Source organism: Solea senegalensis, linkage group LG3 (genome assembly GCF_019176455.1).
Source record: "Solea senegalensis isolate Sse05_10M linkage group LG3, IFAPA_SoseM_1, whole genome shotgun sequence".
NCBI classification, from domain to species: Eukaryota; Metazoa; Chordata; class Actinopteri; order Pleuronectiformes; family Soleidae; genus Solea; species Solea senegalensis.
The window spans coordinates 1,682,762-1,706,792 of record NC_058023.1 but is presented as its reverse complement, the minus strand read 5'-3'; the positions used below and the strand labels follow the sequence as shown (position 1 = coordinate 1,706,792).

At 42.2% G+C, this 24,031-nt stretch overlaps 1 protein-coding gene across 1 annotated transcript in view; it reads left to right on the top strand.

Moving 5' to 3' along the window:
- The window catches only part of dysf (dysferlin, limb girdle muscular dystrophy 2B (autosomal recessive)), a 50,383-nt gene extending 38,558 nt beyond the window's left edge, over window positions 1-11,825 (top strand). The window contains exons 45-58 of the mRNA XM_044021112.1: window positions 1,290-1,418; window positions 2,339-2,494; window positions 2,580-2,671; window positions 3,693-3,863; window positions 3,967-4,109; window positions 5,394-5,533; window positions 5,628-5,716; window positions 5,825-5,920; window positions 6,053-6,194; window positions 9,397-9,496; window positions 10,750-10,922; window positions 11,009-11,118; window positions 11,181-11,328; window positions 11,524-11,825. Coding sequence (XP_043877047.1) covers window positions 1,290-1,418; window positions 2,339-2,494; window positions 2,580-2,671; window positions 3,693-3,863; window positions 3,967-4,109; window positions 5,394-5,533; window positions 5,628-5,716; window positions 5,825-5,920; window positions 6,053-6,194; window positions 9,397-9,496; window positions 10,750-10,922; window positions 11,009-11,118; window positions 11,181-11,328; window positions 11,524-11,580 — 1,746 coding nt within the window. The 3' untranslated portion in view covers window positions 11,581-11,825. The remainder of the gene's footprint in view (window positions 1-1,289; window positions 1,419-2,338; window positions 2,495-2,579; window positions 2,672-3,692; window positions 3,864-3,966; window positions 4,110-5,393; window positions 5,534-5,627; window positions 5,717-5,824; window positions 5,921-6,052; window positions 6,195-9,396; window positions 9,497-10,749; window positions 10,923-11,008; window positions 11,119-11,180; window positions 11,329-11,523) is intronic.
- The last annotated feature ends 12,206 nt before the right edge of the window (window positions 11,826-24,031 follow it).

The window sequence follows — 24,031 nt, the reverse complement described above, 5'->3', positions numbered from 1 at the left end:
CACAGATGCAACATTATAACGATGCCGAATTACACGACAGGCATTCATGTTTGCATTATAAACATGAATGAGTGAATAGCTCTTAGTGCGTTACCTAAAATATGAAATAAAACTTAAAAACGTCATTATTCTCAAGCAGGTTCTGTGTTTTTAAAACTTCACACTGAAAAACCTCGCTGCAAATATGAAGAACTAAAAAAAAGTCAGACACTGACTGTACTCACAACTTAACAAGATCTACATCACATTAAGACTACGATATCTCCAAATATGTTTCCCCTGCTTTATTTTTGAAGTTTGTAAACCGTTCACTCTCCCACACCAAACCCTGTAGAGAAAATCAGCGATTTTAACATCTCGGCACACAGGAGCTGTTGTTCCACTGCTGCCTCCATCACTAAGTTCAAATGTGTTATTTTGTAAAATTCGGCATTGGAAATCTTTTGCTCAGATTGAAATCAGTGACACAAAGTGACCACACGAGGCAGCAGTAGACCAGCAGCTCCTGTGTCCCCGCGAGCTAAAATCACTGATTTTCTCTATGGGGTTTGGTGTGGGAGAGTGAGCGGTTTACAAACATCAGCACAGACATGTTGATGTGAACATGCTCAGTGGGAGGAGGGAGATGAACTGGATTAAACCTGCCCATCATCATCATCATCTTCTTCATCATCTTCATCACAGTAGTGAACCAGTGTTTCCAGGTTGTTTTTGTAGGAGTTTGCCTTTTCAGCAAGTCACCACACAACTGTCATACACCCATGATAGAGACACACTGAGGGTGTGTGTGTGTGTGTGTGTGCACGTGTGTGTGTGTGTGTGTGTGTGTGTGTGTGTGTGTGCGCGTGTGTGTGTGTGAGAGTGACTGATGTAAGCAAACTAATGAAAACAAATGAATCTTTTTGTGCTTTTGACATAGCTCCTGCCTCTCTCTCACACACACACACACACACACACACACAGGAGCACACACACACACACACACACACTCAGCAGCTCCGTCAGTCACTGGAATATTTAGTGTTGAGTTGTTTTTGGCTTTGGTTTAAATCCAACACCAGTGGAATTACGTTGGACACTCCTCAGTTATGATGCCATATACAATACAGTGTGTGTGTGTCTGTCATAAACACTGACCTTGTGGAGACTAAAACCTGGTCCTAATGAGGCAGAACCTCATTTCTGAGGAACTGGTTAAAGTTTAGGACTAAGATTTGAATTGTAGTTATGGTTAAGGTCAGTGACGCTCTCCTCTTCCTCCTCTTCTTCTGTTCTCTGATCTTCCTCAGGTGTTCGACAGAGAGTTGGAGAAGGTGGACGGTTTTGATGGACTCTCTGATTTCTGTCAGACCTTCAAGTTGTACAGAGGAAAGACTCAGGATGACGGAGAGGATCCGTCAGTGGTCGGAGAGTTCAAGGTAAATATTTGTCATGTTTCGCATGTTTCACATTTTTACGTCAAGCGGTGTTGCGCCATATTTTTTTGCATCACATGAAGCAATGCCACAAATGTTTACGTCACGTGAAGCTACATCAAAAATATTTACGTCATGTGAAGCTACATCAAAAATATTTATGCCATGTGAAGCTACATCAAAAATATTTACGCCACGTGAAGCTACATCAAATATATTTACACCACGTGAAGCTACATCAAAAATATTACGTCACGTGAAGCTACATCAAAAAATGTTACATCAAAAATATTTACGTCACGTGAAGCTACATCAAAAAATGTTACTTCAAAAATATTTACATCACGTGAAGCTACATCAAAAAATGTTACATCAAAAATATTTACGTCAGGTGAAGCTACATCAAAATCGTCAAAAATGTTACATCAAAATATTTGCGTTGAAGCTACATCAAAAATGTTACGTCGTGAAGCTACATCAAAAAATGTTACGTCAAAAATGTTACATGAAAAATATTTATGTCAATTTTTACGTTATTTACGTTAATTTTTACGTCACAGGATGCTATGCTACAAATTTTTACGTCAAGCGATGTTAGACCGACATTTTTTGCATCACATAAAGCTACGCTACAAATGTCACGTGAAACTACATCATAAAAAATTTACGCCACGCGATGCTATGCCACAAATTTTTACGTAAATGTTTACGTCACGTTAAGCTACATCATAAAATATGTATGCCACGACACAATTTTTTACATCTAGCGATGCTACATCAAACGTTGGTCATATCACGCCACAAAACATGACCGCATAACAAATCCTCGCCCGCTACCTCGTGCCATATTTTTAATTCCACAGAATGAATCTCTTTTTGACGCCTCACTCCTCTAACGTGGTCTCCTCCACCTCATTAACCAGGGCATGTTTAAGATCTACCCTCTGTCAGATGATCCCGCCGCTTCGGCTCCGCCCAGACAGTTCCGGAAACTCCCCCCCAACGGCATCGAGGAGTGTTTGGTGCGAGTCTACGTCATCCAGGCTGAAGGTCTGCAGCCCAAAGACACCAACGGGAAGGTAAGAGGACGAGACGTGGACGGACACAGATGTTACACAAAGAGAGAACACATGAGTCACTCAGTGTGTGTGTGTGTGTTTTCAGTGTGACCCATACGTGAAGATAACGCTGGGGAAAAAGACGATCAGTGACCACGAGAACTACATCCCCTGTACGCTCGACCCCGTCTTTGGAACGTACGTAACATTGTCTCAGTGTAAACAGTTTAGAGAGAGAGAGCGCCTCCTAGTGGCTGTTCTACCAAGTCAATGATATCTATGTCACATGTTCACGTCTTTGTCTCACTGTCTTTTCCAACAGGAAACTGAAGTTTGTAAAACCACTCACCCTCCCACACCAAACCCCATAGAGAAAACCAGTGATTTTAGCTCGCAGGGACACAGGAGCTGCTGGTCTGCTGCTGCCTCGTGTGGTCACTTTGTGTCACTGAGGTTAATCTGAACAATGAATTTCAAAAGCCGAAGTGACAAAATAAGACATTTGAACTTAGTGATGGAGGCAGCAGTGGATCAACGACTCCTGTGTGCTGTGATGTTAAAATCGCTGATTTTCTCTATGGGCTTTGGTGTGAGAGAGTGAGTGGTTTACAAACTTCAGTTTCCTGTTGGAAAAGTCTGTCTACCAGTGAGATAAAGACGTCAGCGTGTTCTTAAGACATCGTAGATTTAAACTGAGGTCGATTTTTAGAGAGTAAATCTTTTGTTTGTGGATTAAATCAGCTGTTACTGCCTCTGGGTTTCGTCTGATGCAGCCACACAAAAAAAAAACCTGAATTATCCCTTTAACAACACGTACATCTAAGTCCATGTTTTCAAATCCTAAGCTCATCACTTTTGTCAGGTAAAATTAAAACAAAGATAAAACAAAGAAAAGAGAGTGGATTCCTCCTTCAAAATAAAAGTCATAAAATACAATAACACTGTAAGTGTGAAGAGATTCATTTATGTTTATATTCTTCAGACACTTTGAACAGAAGGAGGAAAAGCTGCAGGTTCTTCATTGTGTTTTCCATGTTGACAGCAGTAGGGGGCGCTGCTCTCACACTGATCACAGCATCAGTACACACACACACACACACACAGCAGACTGAGTCTTCATGCTCTCATGTTGTTGTTTGTGTCTCATTGTTCTTTAAGTTTTTGTTTCTTATTTTGCGTGTTCCATCACATTAAACCTGTGACTGATGTCTTCTTCCAGGTTGTTTGAGTTCTCGTGTTCCCTCCCCGTGGAGAAAGACCTGCGAGTGATGGTGTTCGACCACGACATGCTGAAGAAAGACGAGAAGATCGGCGAGACGCTCATCGACCTGGAGAACCGCTTCCTGTCCAAATATGGAGCCATGTGTGGTCTGCCGCAGTCCTACTGTGTGTGAGTGAAGGGCACGCCGAGTGACCCCTGACCTTCACGAATGCCAGACGTTGATGTTTTATCGCCGATGAAAACTCTTCGCATGTGTTTCCTCCTCCGTCAGTTCGGGCGTGAACCAGTGGCGCGATCAGCTGACGCCGCGGCAGCTGCTGTGCAGAGTGTGTGAGCGGCGGCACCTGAGGAAACCGCTGTACGAGGACGACGCGGTTTATTTCAGAGGAGTCCGATACACAGCAGCTGACCTCGGTGTGTGTGTGTGTGTGTGTGTGTGTGTCCTCTCTCTCTCTTTGATCCACCCTTCATTTCCCCTCTGTCATGCTACACATACCTGACTTTGTTTGTCGTCTTATTCTGTCCTTCATTCTTTCATCTGTCCATCCGTACTTCATGTCAACTTTTCACCTTTATTTTACTGTATATAAGAGTCTACGATGTCTTCAGAACACGTTCACGTCTTTGTCTCACTGTGAGACAGACTTTTCCAACAGGAAACTGAAGTTCTGTAAAGCACTCACTCTCCCACACCAAACCCCATAGAGAAAATGAGTGATTTTAACGTCACAGCACACAGGAGCTGTTGATCCACCGCTGCCTCCATCACTAAGTTCAAATGTCTTATTGTGTAAATTCGGCTTTAAAAATCCTTGGTTCAGATTTACGTCAGTGACACAAAGTGACCACACGAGGCAGCTCCTGTGTCCCTGTGAGCTACAATCATTGATTTTCTCTATGGGCTTTGGTGTGGGAGAGTGAGTGCTTCTACAAACGTCCGTCTCACAGTGAGATAAAGACGTGAACATGTGACGTAGATTTTATAAAGTGAGTCTTTTGTTAAGAGGTTGAAAATCTTGTTTTTCCTCTGCCTCTGAACTGTGGAGGAGGCGGAGTTAAATCACAGTGACCACCTGATGAGCCGAGCAGCGAGATACACCCACACACACCCACACACACACCCACACACACACACACACACACACAGGTTACTGTGTTGCAGGGTCACGCTCGTCGTTTTGGTGATTTACGGTGCGACTGACGAGCCAACGTCAACATTCGTGGTCGCTCCTCGGGTTAGCGGGAAGCGCCCGCCGTGTTCTCTTTCCACGGTTGCCGTGGCAACGATGCGTCAGCCCAACGCTGGCTGGACCCGAGAGGCGGAGCTCCTCTTCTCCTCCTCCGTCCGATCAGTGTGTTTCTTTCCTCCATCTCTCCATCCTTAACCTTTTCTCACTTCCTTCCTTCTCTTCTGCGTCTTCTCCAAGTTTCCTCTTAGTCTTTCCTTTCTTTCTTTGTGTCCTTCTTTCTTTCCTTCTCTCCTTCCTTCCTCTCCAGTGAAGGTGACTCTGAGTTTACGCTCGTAAACTTTTGACGTGAGCTTGATATTTTCATTTAGTTTGGAAGCAGCAGAGTTTTTCCTGTGTGTGAATATGAATATTGAATAATTCCTCTTTTTCTCTTTTTCCATTCTCCACTTTGGGAGCTGTAACGTGTGTGTGTGTGTGTGTGTGTGTGTGTGTGTGTGTGTGTGTGCAGAGGACAAACAGGAGTCCAGACGTCACCTGGGTTCCCTGAAGGAGCGACTCTCTCTCCACGTCTTGAGGAAACTCACGTTAGTTCCTGAACACGTGGAGACGCGGCGACTCTTCAGTCCGCTACAACCCGACATCGAGCAGGTGACGCGAGACCAAAAAACTGTTGTTGTTGTTGTTGTTGTTGTTGTTTTTAAAATGTTGGATTATTATTTGTGTCTTTTGGTCCCTTTTTCAGGGACGTGTGATGATGTGGGTGGATCTGTTTCCCAAGTCTCTGGGTCCACCTGGACCACCGTTCAACGTCACGCCGCGACGAGCTAAGAAGTACAAACATCATCAATATACATGTGCATTTATTAGTAATCAATCAATCAATCGATCGATCAGGGAACAGGAAACTGAATAATCACTACACGTGTGTTTGTCTCCGAGGTTTTTCCTGCGCTGCATCGTCTGGAACACGATGGACGTCCTCCTCGACGACGTCAGCATCAGCGGTGAGAGGATGAGCGACATCTACGTCAAAGGGTAAGAAGGGTTTGACTGTCGCCGTGGCGACCGCCGTCCTCGCTGTGACACGCAGACGCTCGACGTCGACAGTGACTCCGTCTTTTGTCTCCGCCCCTCTGTGTTTGTCTCCGCCCCCTCTGTGTTGGTCAGGTGGCTGGACGGACACGAGCACAACAAACAGAAGACGGACGTTCACTATCGTTCACTGGGAGGAGAAGGAAACTTCAACTACAGATTCTTGTTTCCTTTCAACTATTTACCTGCGGAACAGCTGATCGTCGTCAACAGGAAGGTGAGGGGGGAGGAGACAAGGGAGGATGGGACTGAAGGGAGGGAGGGAAGAACAGAAGAGAGGAGGGAAGGTGGGAGAGATGGAGAAGAGAGGGAAGAAGGATCGAGGGAGTTAGGGTAGGAGGGAGGGAAAGAGGTAAGGAGAGAAAAAGGAAGGAAGGAGGAAGTGTCGTTAACAGGAAGGAAGGAGGTAGGAAGGAAGGAGAGACGAGACGGCAGCTATTTACCTGTGGAAATGTAGACGGAGGAAAGGAGAGAAATGAAACGTGGACAGAAGGAAACAGGGAACAAAGTTTCCTTGATCTTCATCATGCGATGTCATGTGATTAATGACATCATCGTACAGTTTAGCAAAATAATTCAACGTTGTCATGGAGACAAATAAGATTCCAGAGACAGTTTTAATGATTTCAATGAGTTTAACGGTTAAAACTGTGATTTTTAGTATTAATGACCAAAGTCACATGACACACACACACACACACACACACACACGCTCAGATCAAATAAAAACACTTTATATAACCGCGTGGTCGCGAGCCGTCAGAGCGGCGTGAACACAATTAACACAGCGACGTTTTTACGACGCAGACGTGAAACGACCGCTGAGACTCGGCACAAACGTCGAGTTAAAGCTAAAATAAAAACGTGGTGGAAAAGAAAAACAGCGCGTCTGCTTTTCTTGGCGCGGCGGCGGCACCGACGTGTTTACGACGGCGTTCGCTCGTTGTTAGCAGCGTCTTCAATCAGCGAGCGGCTGGTGAAGAGGTTTTAATCCAGAACAGAGATTAAACCTGACACCTGAAGATTTAACAGGCAGGGATTTCATCTCAAAAATGGAGAATATTCACCGTTTATTCCAAACATTAAACAAAAATAACACTTTTTTTTATTTACTGTCAAATCTGAGACACTGAAAATATTTTCGTTTTAGTTTGGAGAATCATTGAAAACGCTGATCAATATTGTTTCCGATCACTTTCCTGTCAAATTATCAGCTCAATAATGGAATAATTGTTGTACTTCACAACACAAATACAACAATCTTCATCTTTAAACCAGCGCTGTTTTGTGTGCTTGGCCACTAGGGGGCAGCGTAACGAGTCAATTATTGTCTCCTGAGAAATACTTAGCTTGTTATTATTTTGTTTATTGAGCTCTTTTAATTATTCTTAGTTTCAAAAAATCAATCTTTAGCTGCTGTAGCTAGCTACAGAGCTTTCCAGTTTCCACTCGCAAGTCAGATGTTTTTTTTTGGTTAATGGTTGAATTTTGGTTAGCGTCATAGCTACATTTGCTAATGAGTTAGCTAATCTCCATTTAATAAACATATTACACAATATTTCATACGTTAAAAATTACATTTCCACAGACACCAGTGTACGACACAAAAAAAAACATTAGTGCTAACAAAATCAGTAGCTAGCAAAGATGTATCAAGACACATAGCTGTTCTTACAGTGCTTTCACTTACAGTTGTCGTCGGAGGTAAGAATTTTTGAGTTTCTTGTCATAAGTTTCAGCTGGAATGCCCCTTTAAGTCTAATTTGTCGACAACATGACGATAACATGAGCAGCTATCTAGCTGTGAATGCTAACTCAGTGATTTGATCTAACTATCAAGCTAACTCGCTAACAACAGCTAGCCCAAAAGTTAACAGAATTGTGTCTGGGTTTTTTTTTACGACGTCTAAACTGCAACGCAGTGTAGACGTAAATGGAACGTACCATTCCTCTGGAGCTGTGTTTGGACCAGACTTTTTACTATTTTCCAGTTAATCCTCCTCTTTTTCCACATCTTTCACATAATCTTCAGTCACATTTCTTTTTAATCCTCGTCATATTTCAGCAGGTTTAATCGCGACTTTCTTTATTGCACGTCCATCGTCCAAATAATATAATCGTCTCCAAATACACACACACACATACACACATACACACACTGATGCCAGTAAAGGTTATTAGGTGTGTGTGTGTGTGTGTGTGTGTGTGTCGTCATGTCTGTGATGTTGCGAGTCAGTGTGAACTCATTTGTCATGTTAACACACACACACTCACACACAGCAGACGTTCATATACATACGTGAATATTGTTGTGTATACGTGAAAAAATACACATCCATTTAAAAATAAAACGACAGAGAACATTTGTTTATGTCGCGTTAGCGGATTGTTTGTGGTCACTTACGAGTGTAAAATGAGTAAAGAGAACTGACGACCGCTGCCTGAGGCTAATGCTAGAGCTAACGTCACTTTGTAAAACATAAACAAATTTTTTTAGCTTTTCTGTTAAGTTTACAATTAAAGATGGCTGCCGTCTTTGTCTCTTTCCTGCACTGTTTGTCTTTTGTGTCTCGTCTTCACAATCATTTCTTACTGTGGACGTGTTAGCGCACAGATTTTAGCTAGTTCAGCTTGCTACTTAGCAAACCTAGCTAACATCATGTTACTTAGAAGAGGACACTGTGTAAATACAACCAACTACTATTACTTATAGTGCTAACACTAGAGATAATAGTGCAAAAGTTTATTTTTGGTATCACACTTTTTGTGTTGCTAGTTAGCAAACCTATCTAGCGGCTAACTCTTACATTATGTCACTTACATTGATTAATTATTACTATTAGGACTATTATCTTTGGCCTAACACCAGAGCAAGCCACACTCTTTGTATTTTTCATATTTGTGGACGTGTTGCTATCGTGTTTTTATTCATAAAATATCACAACATGCTCATTAGCAAGCAACGTAGCAACTACTTACCAAACCGAGCTGTCATTAAGTGACATTAACCACAAACTATGAAAGATGTTGTGTTTATTAAACGGGATAGTTGAGCAAACCTTGCTAACTCTAACATTAGCCACCAAATTTGAAGTTTGGCCTCGTAACTGAGGCTTTTAAATGTTTTAAACTCCACTCAGTGTTTAAGGAACTAAACATTTCACTGCGTATTATTAACAGATATTGACTTTCATCTCAGGTAAAAAGAGATATTAAAAACAATTCAAATTCACAACATTCATACATTTTGCGAGCTATAAATAAATAAATAAATAAAAATGGACGGTTAAATCTACTGTCTGCTCAAACACCAAAATACTGCATTCATCTCCAGTTACTTTATTTATTTATACCATAACATAAGCAGATTCTTATTTTTATGTTCCGCTTATGAACGTTTGAACTTTTCTCATTCTCAGGAACATTTCTGGAGCGTCGACAAAGGCGAAACCAAACTGGCTCCTAAACTCACCATCCAGATCTGGGACAACGACAAGTTCTCCTTCGACGACTACCTCGGTAAAACCTTCAAATCTTTCGTTATTTCTTTGTTTCATTGACTAAATCGTGAAAGAATAACAGCCTATTAGATTTGAGATTAGCTCCTCCTCCTCCTCCTCCTCCACTTTTTCAGAATTTGTTTATTTACACAAATAATGAAACAAAAAATTCTGTTAGTTCTGAACATCCAGAAAAGCCTTTTTTAAAGTTGTAGAAGGTTTTTTTTTTCTTTTTTTCCCACAATTCCCGGCACAGTGTTAAACATGTGACGTCTCCACAGACAAATTACTGTGATAACATTTATCTTTACAATTACTGCTCCTCCATTTCCACTGAGTCGGCGCTTTTTTTTTTTTTCTTCCCCGAGACTCAAGCTGTCAAAATTCTGCCTTTCCTTTCACCCCTGACGCTTCCTCCTAAGCCCCGCCCCCTTCAAATAACTCGCCACAGCTGCTCTCGCCTTTCACGCTGAAGAAAGAAAGAAGAAGAAGAACTCACCACCGTCTCACTCACGGCGACCACTTCCTCTCTCAGTCTGCGGGTGTCGCCACCTCAAAGCATTTTTCCATACCTGTCTGTCTTCGGCTCGTCAGTTTGGACACGTTTGAACTTCCTGTGCGCAGCGAGAGTAGCTCTGGCGTCTCAAACCTGAGGCACGTGGGAGGATCATATTTTTGAGGTGAAAATGGATGAAAATCGGCATGTAAATCACAACTGGCAAGGAAGTCTATAAAATATGGGTAATATGTTAAAGTGGTACAAAATGGCTCCGTAGCGCCCCCCAAAGGTGGAACCCGAGAGGACAAAGCCGAAACTAAGTTGCACCAAATTTCACGAAACTTGGTGGAAACGTGTCACAGCCCAAGACGAACAAAAAAGTCTATTGGCGCCATGACTTCAACTCAACAGGAAGTCAGCCATTTTGAAATTCACCGTCCATCTTTGCGATCTGTGTGTTTTTCGTAAATGAACGAACTCGCCTGAGCGCGTTAATCGCACCGACATAAAAACACATGTCAATTCGTCAAAAGATGAAAAGTTACCAAAAGGTCTCGCAGATGTAAAAGGGGCGTGGCCACGGTGACCGCTGGAAACTTCGGCAAAGTTCGACCATTCGCCACAGAACAGGAAGTGCCCTGTAACTCCGCCGTTCATTGACCGATCTGCTCGAAACTTTGTACGTGAGATAACAGACTTGGGCTACCATGGGTTGTACTTGTGTGTGATTGTGTGATCATGTGACCTGTGACCTCTTACCCTGGTCTCCTCAGGTCACCTGGTGATGGACCTGAACCACATGCTGCGTCCGGCCAAGTCGGCGGAGAAGTGCGACCTGCATCTGCTGGAGCAGCCGGCGGGAACGCTGGTGTCTCTGTTCGAGCAGAAGACGGTGAGAGGCTGGTGGCCGTGCAGCTGCGAGCAGAACGGAGAGAAGATTGTCGCCGTGAGTTCACCGGGAACACAAACGATGACAACAAAGAGAAACAAGACGCACAACGTCCGTGGTTGTGTGTGTGTTTGTGTTTTTAGGGGAAGGTGGAAATGTCTCTGGAGATCGTGACAGAGCAGGAACAGGACGAGCGTCCCGCCGGCCTCGGCAGAGACGAACCCAACATGAACCCTCACCTGGAGGAGCCTCAGTGAGACACACACACACACACACACACAGCAGTAACAGTAACCGTCTCCTCTCGTCCTCCAGTCGTCCTGAGACGTCCTTCCTCTGGTTCTCGTCCCCCTATAAGACGCTGAAGTTCATCCTGTGGCGACGCTTCAAGTGGGCCATCATCCTCTTCATCATCCTCTTCTTCGTCTTCCTCTTCTTGGGCGTCTTCCTCTACTCCTTCCCTGTGAGTTTAAAAACATCGGCGTCGGCTGATGGACAACTCTTTACGTCAATGTGCTTTCTGGCCTGCGGAGGCCACCGTAGGTTCCTCAGGTGCAGAGGAAGGTCTCACCAGTAGATGTCACTGATTCTAACATATCTAACTTCCTGTTTCTTCTTCTTCTTCTTCTTCTTCTTCTTCTTCTTCTTTATCCTGTAGAACTACGCTGCCATGAAGATGGTTGGACCGTTTGGACCAGCGAAGACGTCTCAGTGAAGACGGGGAGTTTGAAGAAGTTTGTCCGTCGTCGCCGTCGTCGTCTTCACAAAGTTGTTAATGAACACGTGTGACCTCACTCTGACTGTGTGTGTGTGTGTGTGTGCTGTACTGGATCAGATCTCAGCAGGCGTCTCCAGCAGCGTCTCCTCGGTCTCGCGTCCTCACCGCTTTCATGTCTCGCTCCGTCTCTCATCTTCACTCGCGCTGAAATCCCGAGGCTCCGAACTCTGGCTCGACCTACATTTAAATTTTAAAAAAAAAGAAAAAAAGAAGAGAAACAGGAAAGAGAATTATTGCTGTTTGATGTTTTTTTTCCTCCTGCTGTTTCTCAGACGAGAGTCGAGGTCAGCGTCGTTTCAAAATCTCTAAACTTTATCGTTCTCAAGTCTGTTTGAAAAAAACAAACCCTCAGAGTAACATGACTCCTCAGTTTCCTCTTCTTCTCCTCCATCTCTTCTTCTTCCTCATACCCACTCACTTCCTCTCTTCTTCTCATCATTTCCTTGTTCCCTTCCCTTATTTCCTCTCCTCTTCCTCATTGTCCCGCTCTTCCTCCTCTTTCTTTTCCTCCTCTTCCTCCTCTTCACTCTCAGGGTTCAGCAGGTTAAGTGTTGGATTTGCTCGTGTTGATCTTTGGATTTGTTGGTTTTATTAGCACAGAGAGATGATGGAGACTGATAAGAACACACACACACACACACACACACACACACACACACAGATTCTCTGGGATTTCCTGACATACTTTGTGTGTGTGTGTGTGTGTGTGTGTGTGTGTGAAGTAAAGAAACACACGTGATAAAAACAAACAGAGCTGCGTTTAAAAACGACATGGACGCAGCCTTCGTGCCAGATCTCGGTTAATTTACATTCTGATGCAACGGCGCGTACAAAAAACGCGTGAATATCCGTTTGTTTTCGCTCGTTTCTCAACGTTTGTCGTCTGGAAAACTTTAGATGTTGCTGCTAAGAAAAACGCTGCGACTTTGGCCAAAAACAAATCCGTAAAGTTGTCGAGCGCTAAAAGTGGTCGCAGTTGAGCACTAGCAGGTCAAAGAATCTTTTCTCCGGAAGTAAATCCGAAGAGACGCCTCGTTATTTACCGCCGCGGTTACTGCTTTCAAGCGGAAACTGTAATTTAAGACATGGGAAGTCGTAAATGGGGACAATTTGCAGAAAACACTGCTCAGGTTGTGATTTTGGCGCCGCCCTTCCACCTCGTTTACCGTCACATCATCGCAAAGTGGAATGTTTGTAAAAGCTGCAGCCATTTTAAAAGTGTCATTTTTTAAGTCGATAGCAAAAACCTGTTTTTTTTTATTTTAGTCGTACAGAATTCAGAATTGTTTAATTTCTCAGGAAAACATTACGTTAGCATTAGCTTAGCATCTGCGTCTCAACTCTCCTCTTGCACCATGTTAAACACTTCCCGTGTCGTAAAACAGCAAAAGTTACACATAAAGGCACTGATATTTACGTTGTAATGCTGAATGTTGCATACTGCACCTTTAAATATTATATAACTATAGACAATATGTGCAAATTATAAAAAAGAAAATGTCAACAGCGTTGGTTATTTCAATTTTATTTTTATTTTAACATTTCGTGCCTTGTATCTTGTAACTGAAGGCTTTTATTCTGAAAATCCTGTGTTCATGCTGCAAATATGACTCAACACTGTTTGGTTTTGTCTAAAGCAACGCAACGTGCCTTTAGCTTCACTGCTAACATGTGCAGAAACGCCGACTCATCATCAACACTAACACAAACTTTTCTCCTGAAAGTATTTAATTTGTCACTTTAAATCTGACTGATTTAAGACTGAATAAACATTAAACGTGACGTGTTGTTTATGTTTAACAACAATATGTTATTGTGTTGTCAATTAAAGTGCATTTGAATCAGCGTGTGGTGTTTTTATTTCATAATTCTAACTAATAAATCTGGTGTCAAAAATATTAGTTCTCCACTATTTTACACACACGGACGCTACATATGTCAAATGTATAGAATCAGAGTGACCCAATTATTGTTATCACATTAATTACCCCCCAAAAAATGTAAACAAATATCAGCTAAAGAAAGTGGATGCCGGGTAAGATCGTACAAGCTAACATCCTGTTTACATGTCCCCAAACAGGAAGTGAAGTGTGAATGAGCTGAAACTTAAAAATGAAAAAGCGTGAGAAGGAACGAGAAATAGTAAGTGAAAATGTTTTATAGAGATAAGTGTGTTGGCGCTAAGAGCAATTAATGTACTGGAGCTAAAACAGTAGCATTTCAAGTGAACATGCTGGAGCTAAAACAGTAGCATTTAAAGTGAACGTACTGGAGCTAAAACAGTAGCATTTAAAGTGAACGTACTGGAGCTAAAACAGTAGCATTTAAAGTGATGTACTGAGCTAAAACAGTAGCATTTAAAGTGAACATACTGCAGCTAAAACAGTAGCATTTAAAGTGAACATGCTGGAGCTAAAACAGTAGCATTTAAAGTGAACATACTGAGCTAAAACAGTAGCATTTAAAGTGAACATGCTGGAGCTAAAACAGTAGCATTTAAAGTGAACATACTGGAGCTAAAACAGTAGCATTTAAAGTGAACATACTGAGCTAAAACAGTAGCATTTAAAGTGACGCATGGAGCTAAAACAGTAGCATTTAAAGTGAACGCTAAAACAGTAGCATTTAAAGTGAACATACTGGAGCTAAAACAGTAGCATTTAAAGTGAAAGCTAAAACAGTATTTAAAGTGAGCATTGGAGCTAAAACAGTAGCATTTAAAGTGAGCGTTGGAGCCAAAACAGTAGCATTTAAAGTGAACATACTGGAGCTAAAACAGTAGCATTTAAAGTGAACACACTGGAGCTCAAAATGTGTAGCATCAAGCTAAAGGCCTCATAAGCAGATTCAAAACAAAAAGACTGGATATTTGAGCAACGCTACGATAATATTCGTGAGGAGAAAACAGTCGGTCAGTGGGTCGGGGTCAGGAGACCGGACACGTCTGAAGCTACATGATCTCAGATTGAGGTCAATTATTTTTCGGCGAGGTTTCAGCGGATCGTTTGATTTGGCGTCTCCGCCGGTAATTTCGGTGGAGGCTCCAGCGAGCTGCGTTGGTTTTGGTCGAGCGTCAGGTCGTAAAGATTCTTGTGAAAAAGGCCACCTACTGTTCACAGATCACTTTTTAATTAGGTGCCAGAAAAACGTTGTTTTTAAAACTGATAACTCTGTGTGCGTGTGTGTGTGTGTTGCGTTCACTGACCTTGGTGCAAACCCACAGGGAAGTGAAAACTCACTTTGATCGATTCGTCTCTGGAGCTCCCACACTCCGAAATTATTACTTTGCTTTCCCACCTCTTCCTCATCTCTCCTCCTCCTCCTCCTCATCCCTCGTTCCACACGTTCATCCCTCCAGATTCCACAACACTCCCTTCCCCTGACCTCTCTCTCTCTCTTCCCCTTCTTCTTCATGTTCTCTTTCTCGAGGGTGTTGTTATGGTCAACGTGAACTGCAGGTGAACCTCTGACCACTGTATGTGTGTGTGGGCTGTGGTCTGTCTTCACTTTTCTGTCTCTCTTTCACTTTCTCTGACCTTCACTCGCCTCCTCCTCCTCCTCCTCCTCCTCCTCCACCAGCCTGAGACTCAGTGAAAACATGGCTGCCACACAGAATTTATCTATGTCAGTTGAAGTCTACGATATCTACGTCACATGTTCACGTCTTTATTTCGTCTCAGCTTCAATCTCCTGATTTGGAGACCGTACGGCATTTTTTTCCCAGAAACCATCCTGTTGTTAACGCAAACATGTTTTTGTTTACAGCGACGCGCATACGTTTATTCTCGGCGTGTTTCGTTTTTTTTTAAGGTTTTTTTTTTTTAGAGGCAGCTTTAAAGACAAATGGGTCAAAGGTCGCCTCCTTCGCCAGAAATGATGGAAAATGTCCGGAGGGGAGGCTGGAAAACAGGATGCTCGTTGTTTCATTATCACCTACAGCACAGACACACACACACACACACACAGACACACACACAGACACACACACACAGACCTGTAACATCAAACACTTGCAGCCAGTAAAACAGCAGTAGCTCCATCTGTACATGTGAGTGTGTCACACAGCCAAAGTTCAGACCACTGATATCAGCTTACACACACACACACACACACACACACATCGACGACGCACACACACACACACACACACTGGTGCCTGGAGGAAGAGGTCTGTCATCAAGTGCTGAGATTTCACAGTTTGGCTTCGCTAACACTAATTTGCATGATTTGTTTTTGGATAAAAAATTATGAAAATATCATTTTTCCACCGTCATTAGATTGAGTTTGTGTGAGAATAACGGCAGAAACTAAAACTCCAGCGAGTTTAGTCAGTTCAACCTCAGCAAGAGGGATAATGTCGCGAGGTTTCTTTGATGGTGAAGTGGTTAATTAACACCTTAAATTAGAGTTTTTTCTAAATGTAAAATCTGGATTTGATGTTTTCTTTAGTTTATGATATATTAAGAACACGTTGACGTCTTTGTCTCACTGTTACACAGTTGACAGTGAAGTTTGTAAACCGCTCACTCATCATTTTGAGGTTTTTTAAATGTAAATGTTTTCCTTCAGATTTGAACGTGTGTGTTGTTGTTGTTGTTGTTGTTGTTCAAACTCACTTAACCCCCCAGGCTCCTCGCATTAGTGCTTCGTGTTAACTCGCAGTGAGGAATGCAGCTCAACAGCTCAGTGGAAAAAACAATATAACTTAACAAGACGCTAATCTTCACATTGTTGTTGCGAAACGGCGATTTTAAACTGAAACAAACCACAACATTTAATTATTTATATATATATATATATATATATATATTATATATATGTTCAAACAAACATTTCATATTATTAACATTTTTGTGTTCTGATAACTCAGCCTCCACACTTCCCTCTCGTCTCCGCTGACTCCGCCTGTCTGACCTTCAGAGGTCGCGACCTTCACTCAGAGACCTGACTGTGACGAGAGGGAGGAAGACGAGCGTGAGAGACGAAGAGCGGACGTCCAGCGCTCTTCATCCTGGAGGGAGCGACGCAGGAAATGACCTCAACCACGAGGAAACAGTTAAGTTTGAAGAGACGCACACACACACACACACACACACGACAGACACACACACACACACACACTCCTGTCATGTGAGGAACCGCTCGTCCGTTTCCTGTGTGAAGTTATTTAAGTCAAAGAGACAAAAGGAAACAAAAACGCTCTGTTTTACATGTTTTTATGACGAACCTGAACACACCACCTTCAGTGCGTGTGTGTGTGTGTTGTCTTTCGCTTACAGAAACACACAACCTCGCACACGCTGAGACTCACATCCAAATTAGCATTAGCGCTAATAATGCGTCGTGCACCGTTGGAGGCGGGGCCTTTATTTCGCTCGTTAAGTTCGTCCTTTAACGACCTCTGAGGTTCGACAGTAAAACAAAAGGAAAGTGATGAAGTGAAATGAAGTGTGTGTTTGTGTGTTTGTTCTGCAATCCTTCATTTGTTTGTGTTTATATGTCACACTTTTGTTATGAAACTTTAATTAACTCTGTGTGTGTGTGTGTGTGTGTGTGTGTGTGTGTGTCCTGGTGGTCACAGTTACACAACCTCCCTGCGTGTTGTTTCTCACAACAACAGACAGTAAAGTCAGCCTCGTACTGCGATGATTGCTCCATAAATGTGAGCCGTGGTGAACGCAGCTCATTGTTCTTTGTCTCGCTGCTCGGTCCTCGCAAAAGTCCACGTCGGTGACTCTTTGGGGGGAAAACGTGCTGCACTGGTTTATTTGACTTCATGTAACGCAGCAGCTGATTTTCATCCAACGTTATTTGTGCAGTTTTTGAAAAAGAATCACAAGTTTGTGCCACTTTTAATAACTGCTCACTCTCCCACACCAAAGCCCATAGAGAAAACCGGTGATTTTAACATCACAGCACACAGGAGTCGTTGATCCACTGCTGCCTCCATCACTAACTTCAAATGTCTTATTTTGTAAAATTCGGCATTCAAAAACCTACGTTTCGATTCAAGCCAGTGACACAAAGTGACCACACGAGGCAGCAGTGGAGCAGCAGCTCCTGTGTCCCCGTGAGCTAAAATCACTGGTTTTCTCTATGGGGTTTGGTGTGGGAGAGTGAGTGGGTTTTTACAAACTTCCTGTTGGAAAAGTCTGTTTCACAGTGAGATAAAGACGTGATCATGTTCCTGAGATATCGTAGACTTAAGCTGACTTTAAATGAACGTTATCATCAGGGGTTAGAGTTAGTGTTTTTCCTTAAGGTCTTTTTTTATTTTTTATCCCTTTAAATCCTTCCAGACTCTTCAGTGTCCCACGTTTTTATTGACATCACTCTGTCAGTAAAAAATTACAGCCACAGAGTTCCACGCATTCGAGAATCTATAACTTTACGAACGTATTTTAATATTTTCATGCAGTCATAACGCAGTGTGTGTGTGTGTGTGTTTCCAGTCCCATTGACGTGAATACTTTATTTGTCCTTTTACAGTTTAGTTTAATGTTCTGACAGTCAAGTGTTTTAACTTCTGTTTCAGTCTTTCTTCAGTTTTCCTGCCCCGCCCTCGATCACTTTACTGCTCTTTCTTTCTTTCCCCTCGTCCTCCTCGTTCTGTTTCTCTTAATTAAGCGCTCAGTTTATGTGGACTTCCTAACGCCGGCGCTTACAGCGGCCTAGTAAAACTTAAATCAGCGTGCGGACGCCGGGCGACCAGTCGCACGAGCGGGACCGCGGCCAGAGTCGTGATGCAACATCCTGTCGCGTTAAAATCTGTCACTCGTCTTTTCTTTGCGTCGCTGACTTAGCGTTGCACACACACACACACACACACAGAGGAAACGACTTAAACATCAATATGTTTTTATTGCTGCGATTATTACATTTCATAAAATAAATCCATTATAAGTGAGTTTACCGCTTGTTCGCTCCGCCTGTTTCACAACCAAGGCCTGTTCTGTGTGTTTGTGTGTGTGTGTGTGTGTGCGCGTGTGTGTGTGTGTGTGTGTGTGTTTTCCACATGTTGAAGTTTACTAAAATATTTTAAGGGCCATTAATTTTTTTTCTGGCTTTTACTGAATTTTCAGGATTTCCAAAGTAAAACTTATTTTGTATGTTTTTTAACTCCCACACCAAACCCCATAGAGAAAATCAGTGATTTTAACATCACAGCACACAGGAGCTGTTGATCCACTGCTGCCTCCATCACTAAGTTCAAATGTCTTACTTTTGTCAATTCGGCATTTAAAATCCTTGGTTATAATTTAAATCAGTGACACAAAGTGACCACACGAGGCAGCAGCAGACCAGCAGCTCCTGTGTCCCCGCGAGCTAAAATCACTGATTTTCTCTACAGGGTTTGGTGTGGGAGAGCGAGCGGGTGATTTTATTACACAAGTCTTTTGTTCAGTGGCTAAAATCTGCTGTGTGAGACAGTTTCTAATCACACACACACACACACAGACACAGACACACAAACCTGTAAAAGCCATGTAACTATAATAAAAAAAAGTCCATGTACCTTTGGCTCTAATTGGCCTAGTTCTCTGATTGGCTGCTGGACTTTTGCCAACAACCAGTGAGAGGCCTCGATCAAAACCATGAGTCCTGAAACAGCAGGAGAGCGTGTGTGTGTGTGTGTGTGTGTGCACGTGTGTGTGCGTGTGTGTGTGTGTCAGACACATGTGTTAGACACATAACAGTCACAGTAGGAGGTTTTAGAGCCACAGGCTTCCTTATAATGTCACTGCATATACATGACACACACACACACACACACACATATATATAAACTTTAATCAACTTTTATCAAATAAATGTCTTGCTTTTTAAAACCTTTAAAGACACATGAAAAATATCTACCAAATAAAAAAACTACACTGCCGAAGTACAAAAAAAACATTTTCCAAAAATACTTAAATACTATTATTACTTTGTTACATGACATCACTGAGTGTGTGTGTGTGTGTGTGTCGTGGCCACACACTGTGCTTCTGCACGTGAACATAAATTCACCGTGTTTTTCTTTTTCTGTATGAATCACATGTAAGAAAGAAAGAAAAGGAAAAAAACCTCCTTAGAACAATATATGTGTGACATTTAAATCAAGTTTAATTTTACTTCTTTTTATGGCAGGAAAATACACACACACACGCACGCACACACGCACACACCCACACAAACACACACACACACACACGCACACGGAGACTGCTAAAGACCGTTTGTTTAAAAAAGGGAGGAAAGAATAAATAAATGTTTTCAGTAGCTGGAAAGTTATCAAGTTCTTAGTTGGAGGGCTACACACACACACACACACACAATTCAAACTCTTTACTATGATTTATTGTGATAAAAGGAGAACCATGGCCTTGGCAGACATTTAACCAAGACTCTCGCCTGCCTCTCTGTGTGTGTGTGTGTGTGTGTGTGTGTGTGTGTGTGTGTGTGTGTGTGTGTGTGTGCAGCTGTCTAAGCACTGCGTTTGTTTTTCATCCCACTTATAAAGGTCAAATCTCTCGGGAGTCATTACGTCTGCGCCGATATCGCACAAAGATCCACGTCTTTACCGTGCTGCAGTTTGAGCGCGACGAGCTACAAGCTTTACCGCTTAAGTCGACGAAAAAAGCAAAATAAACGACACTTTTGCCGACTCAGCTCTCTGACCCGATTTCTACGCGGTAAAAACCAGAGAAACCTCATGTGAAATATCTTTTTTTAAATAAAATGTTGCCAGAAAAGAGGAGATTTCTTTTATTTATTCAATAAAAACAAACACTTTTAGCACATACTATTGGATCAGATGATTCAAAGTCTGCTGTAAATCTCAAATTTGTTCATTAAAATTATTTATATTTGTTCATTTACTAGGATCCCTCTGTCAGTTATGGCAGCTAGTCTTACCGGGTACCATTGTACCAAACAGTACCATTGAAATTGTCTTCAGTTTTTCTTTTAGTTTTTTTTAACAAATCAATCTGAATTTTCTGTGACGGGTAAGTGATCGATCAAGTATGTTCCCATTCACTTTTGGTAAGAATCTGCCCACGGATGACGTCACAATCGCTAATATATTCTCAAGAAATCACCATCTATTATTAATGGGGAAAACTGTAAAATAAACTAAAACATCTTCTTCAAAACTCATCCGATTTGAACGAAATTTGGTTTGTGTATGCAGGACCAGAGATTCGACCATGAGACTAAATTTAATCTGAGTCTGATCCAGATTATGTATTTGGTGGTAATTTAAATGTAGCATGGTTCAGTCCCATTGAACAAGTTCACGTGTATACCACAGTGACATCTTTACTGATCAGGATGAATTTTCTGTGATGGGTAAGTGATCACTCAAGTATGTTCCTGTTCAATTTTGGTAAGAATCTGCCCACGGATGACGTCACAATCCCTAATATATTCACAAGAAATCACCATCTATTATCAATGGGGAAAACTGTAAAATAAACTAAAACATCGCCTTCAAAACTCATCCAATTTGAACCAAATTTGGTATGCTTATGTATGATAAGACACTCTACCATGAGACTAAATTGAATGTGGATCTGACCCAGATTACAGATTATTTGGCAGAAATATTGTTCACACTTGTTAGTATCCTATATCGTCAGAGTTTTAACCCCACGTTTTTGGTTCAGTGGCGTTAAATTCGACAGTGATGAATGTCCTAAAGTGATTTATTGTAAATTTTAATCCAGATTTTCATCTGTCACCAGGATTATAGGCGGTTCCTGTAAGAACCAGGTGAAAGTGTTTCCTGCAGCTCGTGTAAAAAGCGCAGGAGCAGGGTTTTCATTATCGTTTTTAAGAGTGGCCCTGTTATGTTTTTATAGCCCAGTTTTGCTACAATATGTTCTTTCTGTTCCGTCAGTGAATGGGAGCCATATGGAAAACATGGTACTGTACCTGAGTCTCACACACACACACACACACACACTATTGTACTGTACTGATGGAGTGATAAAGAAGAGGGAAAGAAGAGAGAGGAGGAAACTGTGTAGTTTTAATGTTTTAAAGTTTTACATGGTTTAAGAGAATAAAAGAGGTAAATATGAGAGACAGATTTTAAAAAAGTAAAAAAATAAACAAAGAACATGAAACACTAAAAACAAGAAAACCCATAAGAGTGAGGGAAGAAGAGATGAAATAATTCTTTTTTTTTATCTTTGTTAATATTTAACTTTATAACCAAACTTAATATGCTACTTGATTTTTTTTTTTTACCACTAGGGCGCAGCTATCTTTATTTTAGTGGTGCTGTAGCATTTAGCATCAGCTACTTTAGTATTTATTAGCAGCTACTGTACTGTTCAACATTCTGTAGCATTTAGCAGCAGCTAATGTCGTGGCTAACAGCAGCAGCTACAGTAGCATTTAGCAGCAAATACTGTAGAAACTAGCCAAAGCGACTGTCATGACTAACAGCAGAAGCTACAGTAGCATTTAGCCGCAGCTACTGTCGCGGCTAACAGCAGCAGCTACAGTAGCATTTAGCAGCAAATACTGTCGAAACTAGCCGCAGCTACTGTCGCAGCTTACAGCAGCAGCTACAGTAGCATTTAGCAGCAAATACTGTAGAAACTAGCCGCAGCTACTGTCGCGGCTAACAGCAGCAGCTACTGTAGCATTTAGCATTTATAAATATTCCTTCTGCTCTTATACTGCTGCCCACTAGTGGCCCAAACATGTATTAATGACCTTAAACTAAGTAAAGTCAGAGTGATTCACTGCAAACTAAAATAAATCCCATACCTCTGAGTAAATAGTTGTTTATACATCGTAAGACAAAACAGATTCAGAAGTATTTTATATAAATAACATACATAAAAGACACATTTCCAGTAAATGCAATAAAACGAGACCATTTATAGTGGTTTAAAGAAGGGAAACAAGGAAATATGACAAGTAAAACCATAAAAGCACCTTAAAATAGCATCAAAAAGACTAAGAACATCAAGAAAATCAAGAGTTTCAACATTAAAGACTGTGTGCTCTGCTCCAATTATTCTATATAACGAAGTGAAACGATCTCTCTGCACGTTTGATGATGTTTTATTATTTAAAAACAACCAAAAAACAAACAAAAAACAACTGCTCGCCACTTGATGAGGATGGAAAAAAAGAAAAGAAAGAAAGAAATGTATAAATAGTTCACGGGAACATAAGGTGGAGCGGGGGATTACTTTATTCGAACTCTGGCTGGGACGATAACGATATAGTTTTTCAAAGCATGACACGCTCCGAGAGTTTATACTGCGATCATGTGTTCACGTCCTGTCGACGACCGCGAGACGTTAATGAGAAAAAGATTCTCCACTAATGAGAAAAAGATATCAATAAAAGAGCTTTTTATTTTTTTTTATTATTTAGCTGGTTGTTCTGTGATGAAAGCAGCGTGTGTGTGTGTGTGTGTGTGTGTGTGTGTGTGTGTGTGTGTGTGTGTGTGTGTGTGTGTGTGTGTGTGTGTGTGTGTGTGTGTGTGTGTGTGTGTGTGTGCCCTGTTGTTGAACTGTTGCGTCTGTGTGTGATTATGAGAAGAGAGAAGAATGTGGTTCACTAACAACACCAGCCCCGAGGACCCGGGTTCCTTCCCAGGCTGTAAAACACATTCTGGTGCTGTTCACACACACACACACACACACACACTGAGGCGGGACGACCCGCTGCTTTCAAACTCAACAGCTGTCGGAGTGTGAAACCCGATAAAAAAAAAGAAAACGGCAAAGAGACGTTCGCGGCTCCAGAGAATCGCTCCGACGTCTGATAATGGGGTGATACTTTAGTAATCCAGCAGGGGTCAAAGGTCAGAGTTAAACTCCGGAGCAGCACCCCGGGAGCTGGAGAGGATTTAGTGACTCGCCTGTGGATGATTTCGCCGAGATCGATGATCAAGTTTCAAATCGCTTGAAATTCAAAAGGTTTTATTTGAGCTGCCGTCGTCACTGTGTTATGGCGCGTTCCATTTGTAGTCGGAACTCAGAATTTCCGAGGTCATGAGACAGACGGTGCTGTGGTTCTGTATGTTTGGTACCTGCTGTACATGTTAACGGCGAGACAAGGAATAATGAATCACATGATCCAGGTACGTTAGTCTGCTGGGGAGAAGGACGTCTGGGCTTCACCCGATCTCGGATAAGCGGATGGAGGTTGATGCTTAAAACCTGACCCATTCCAGATGAACCCATCTTACCGAACCATAACCTGGCTGATCGTCCGTCTGCAGCGCGTGGTCAACGATTATCTCGTGGGGCGACGGCATTCCCGACACGATCTCCGCTTAGCGCCGACGCTCCGTTTTACGACGGCTGACCCGCGCTCGTCTCGCGGAAACACCTGCCACTTTAGGAGCCACTAAAGTCTTAAGAGCAGAACATAA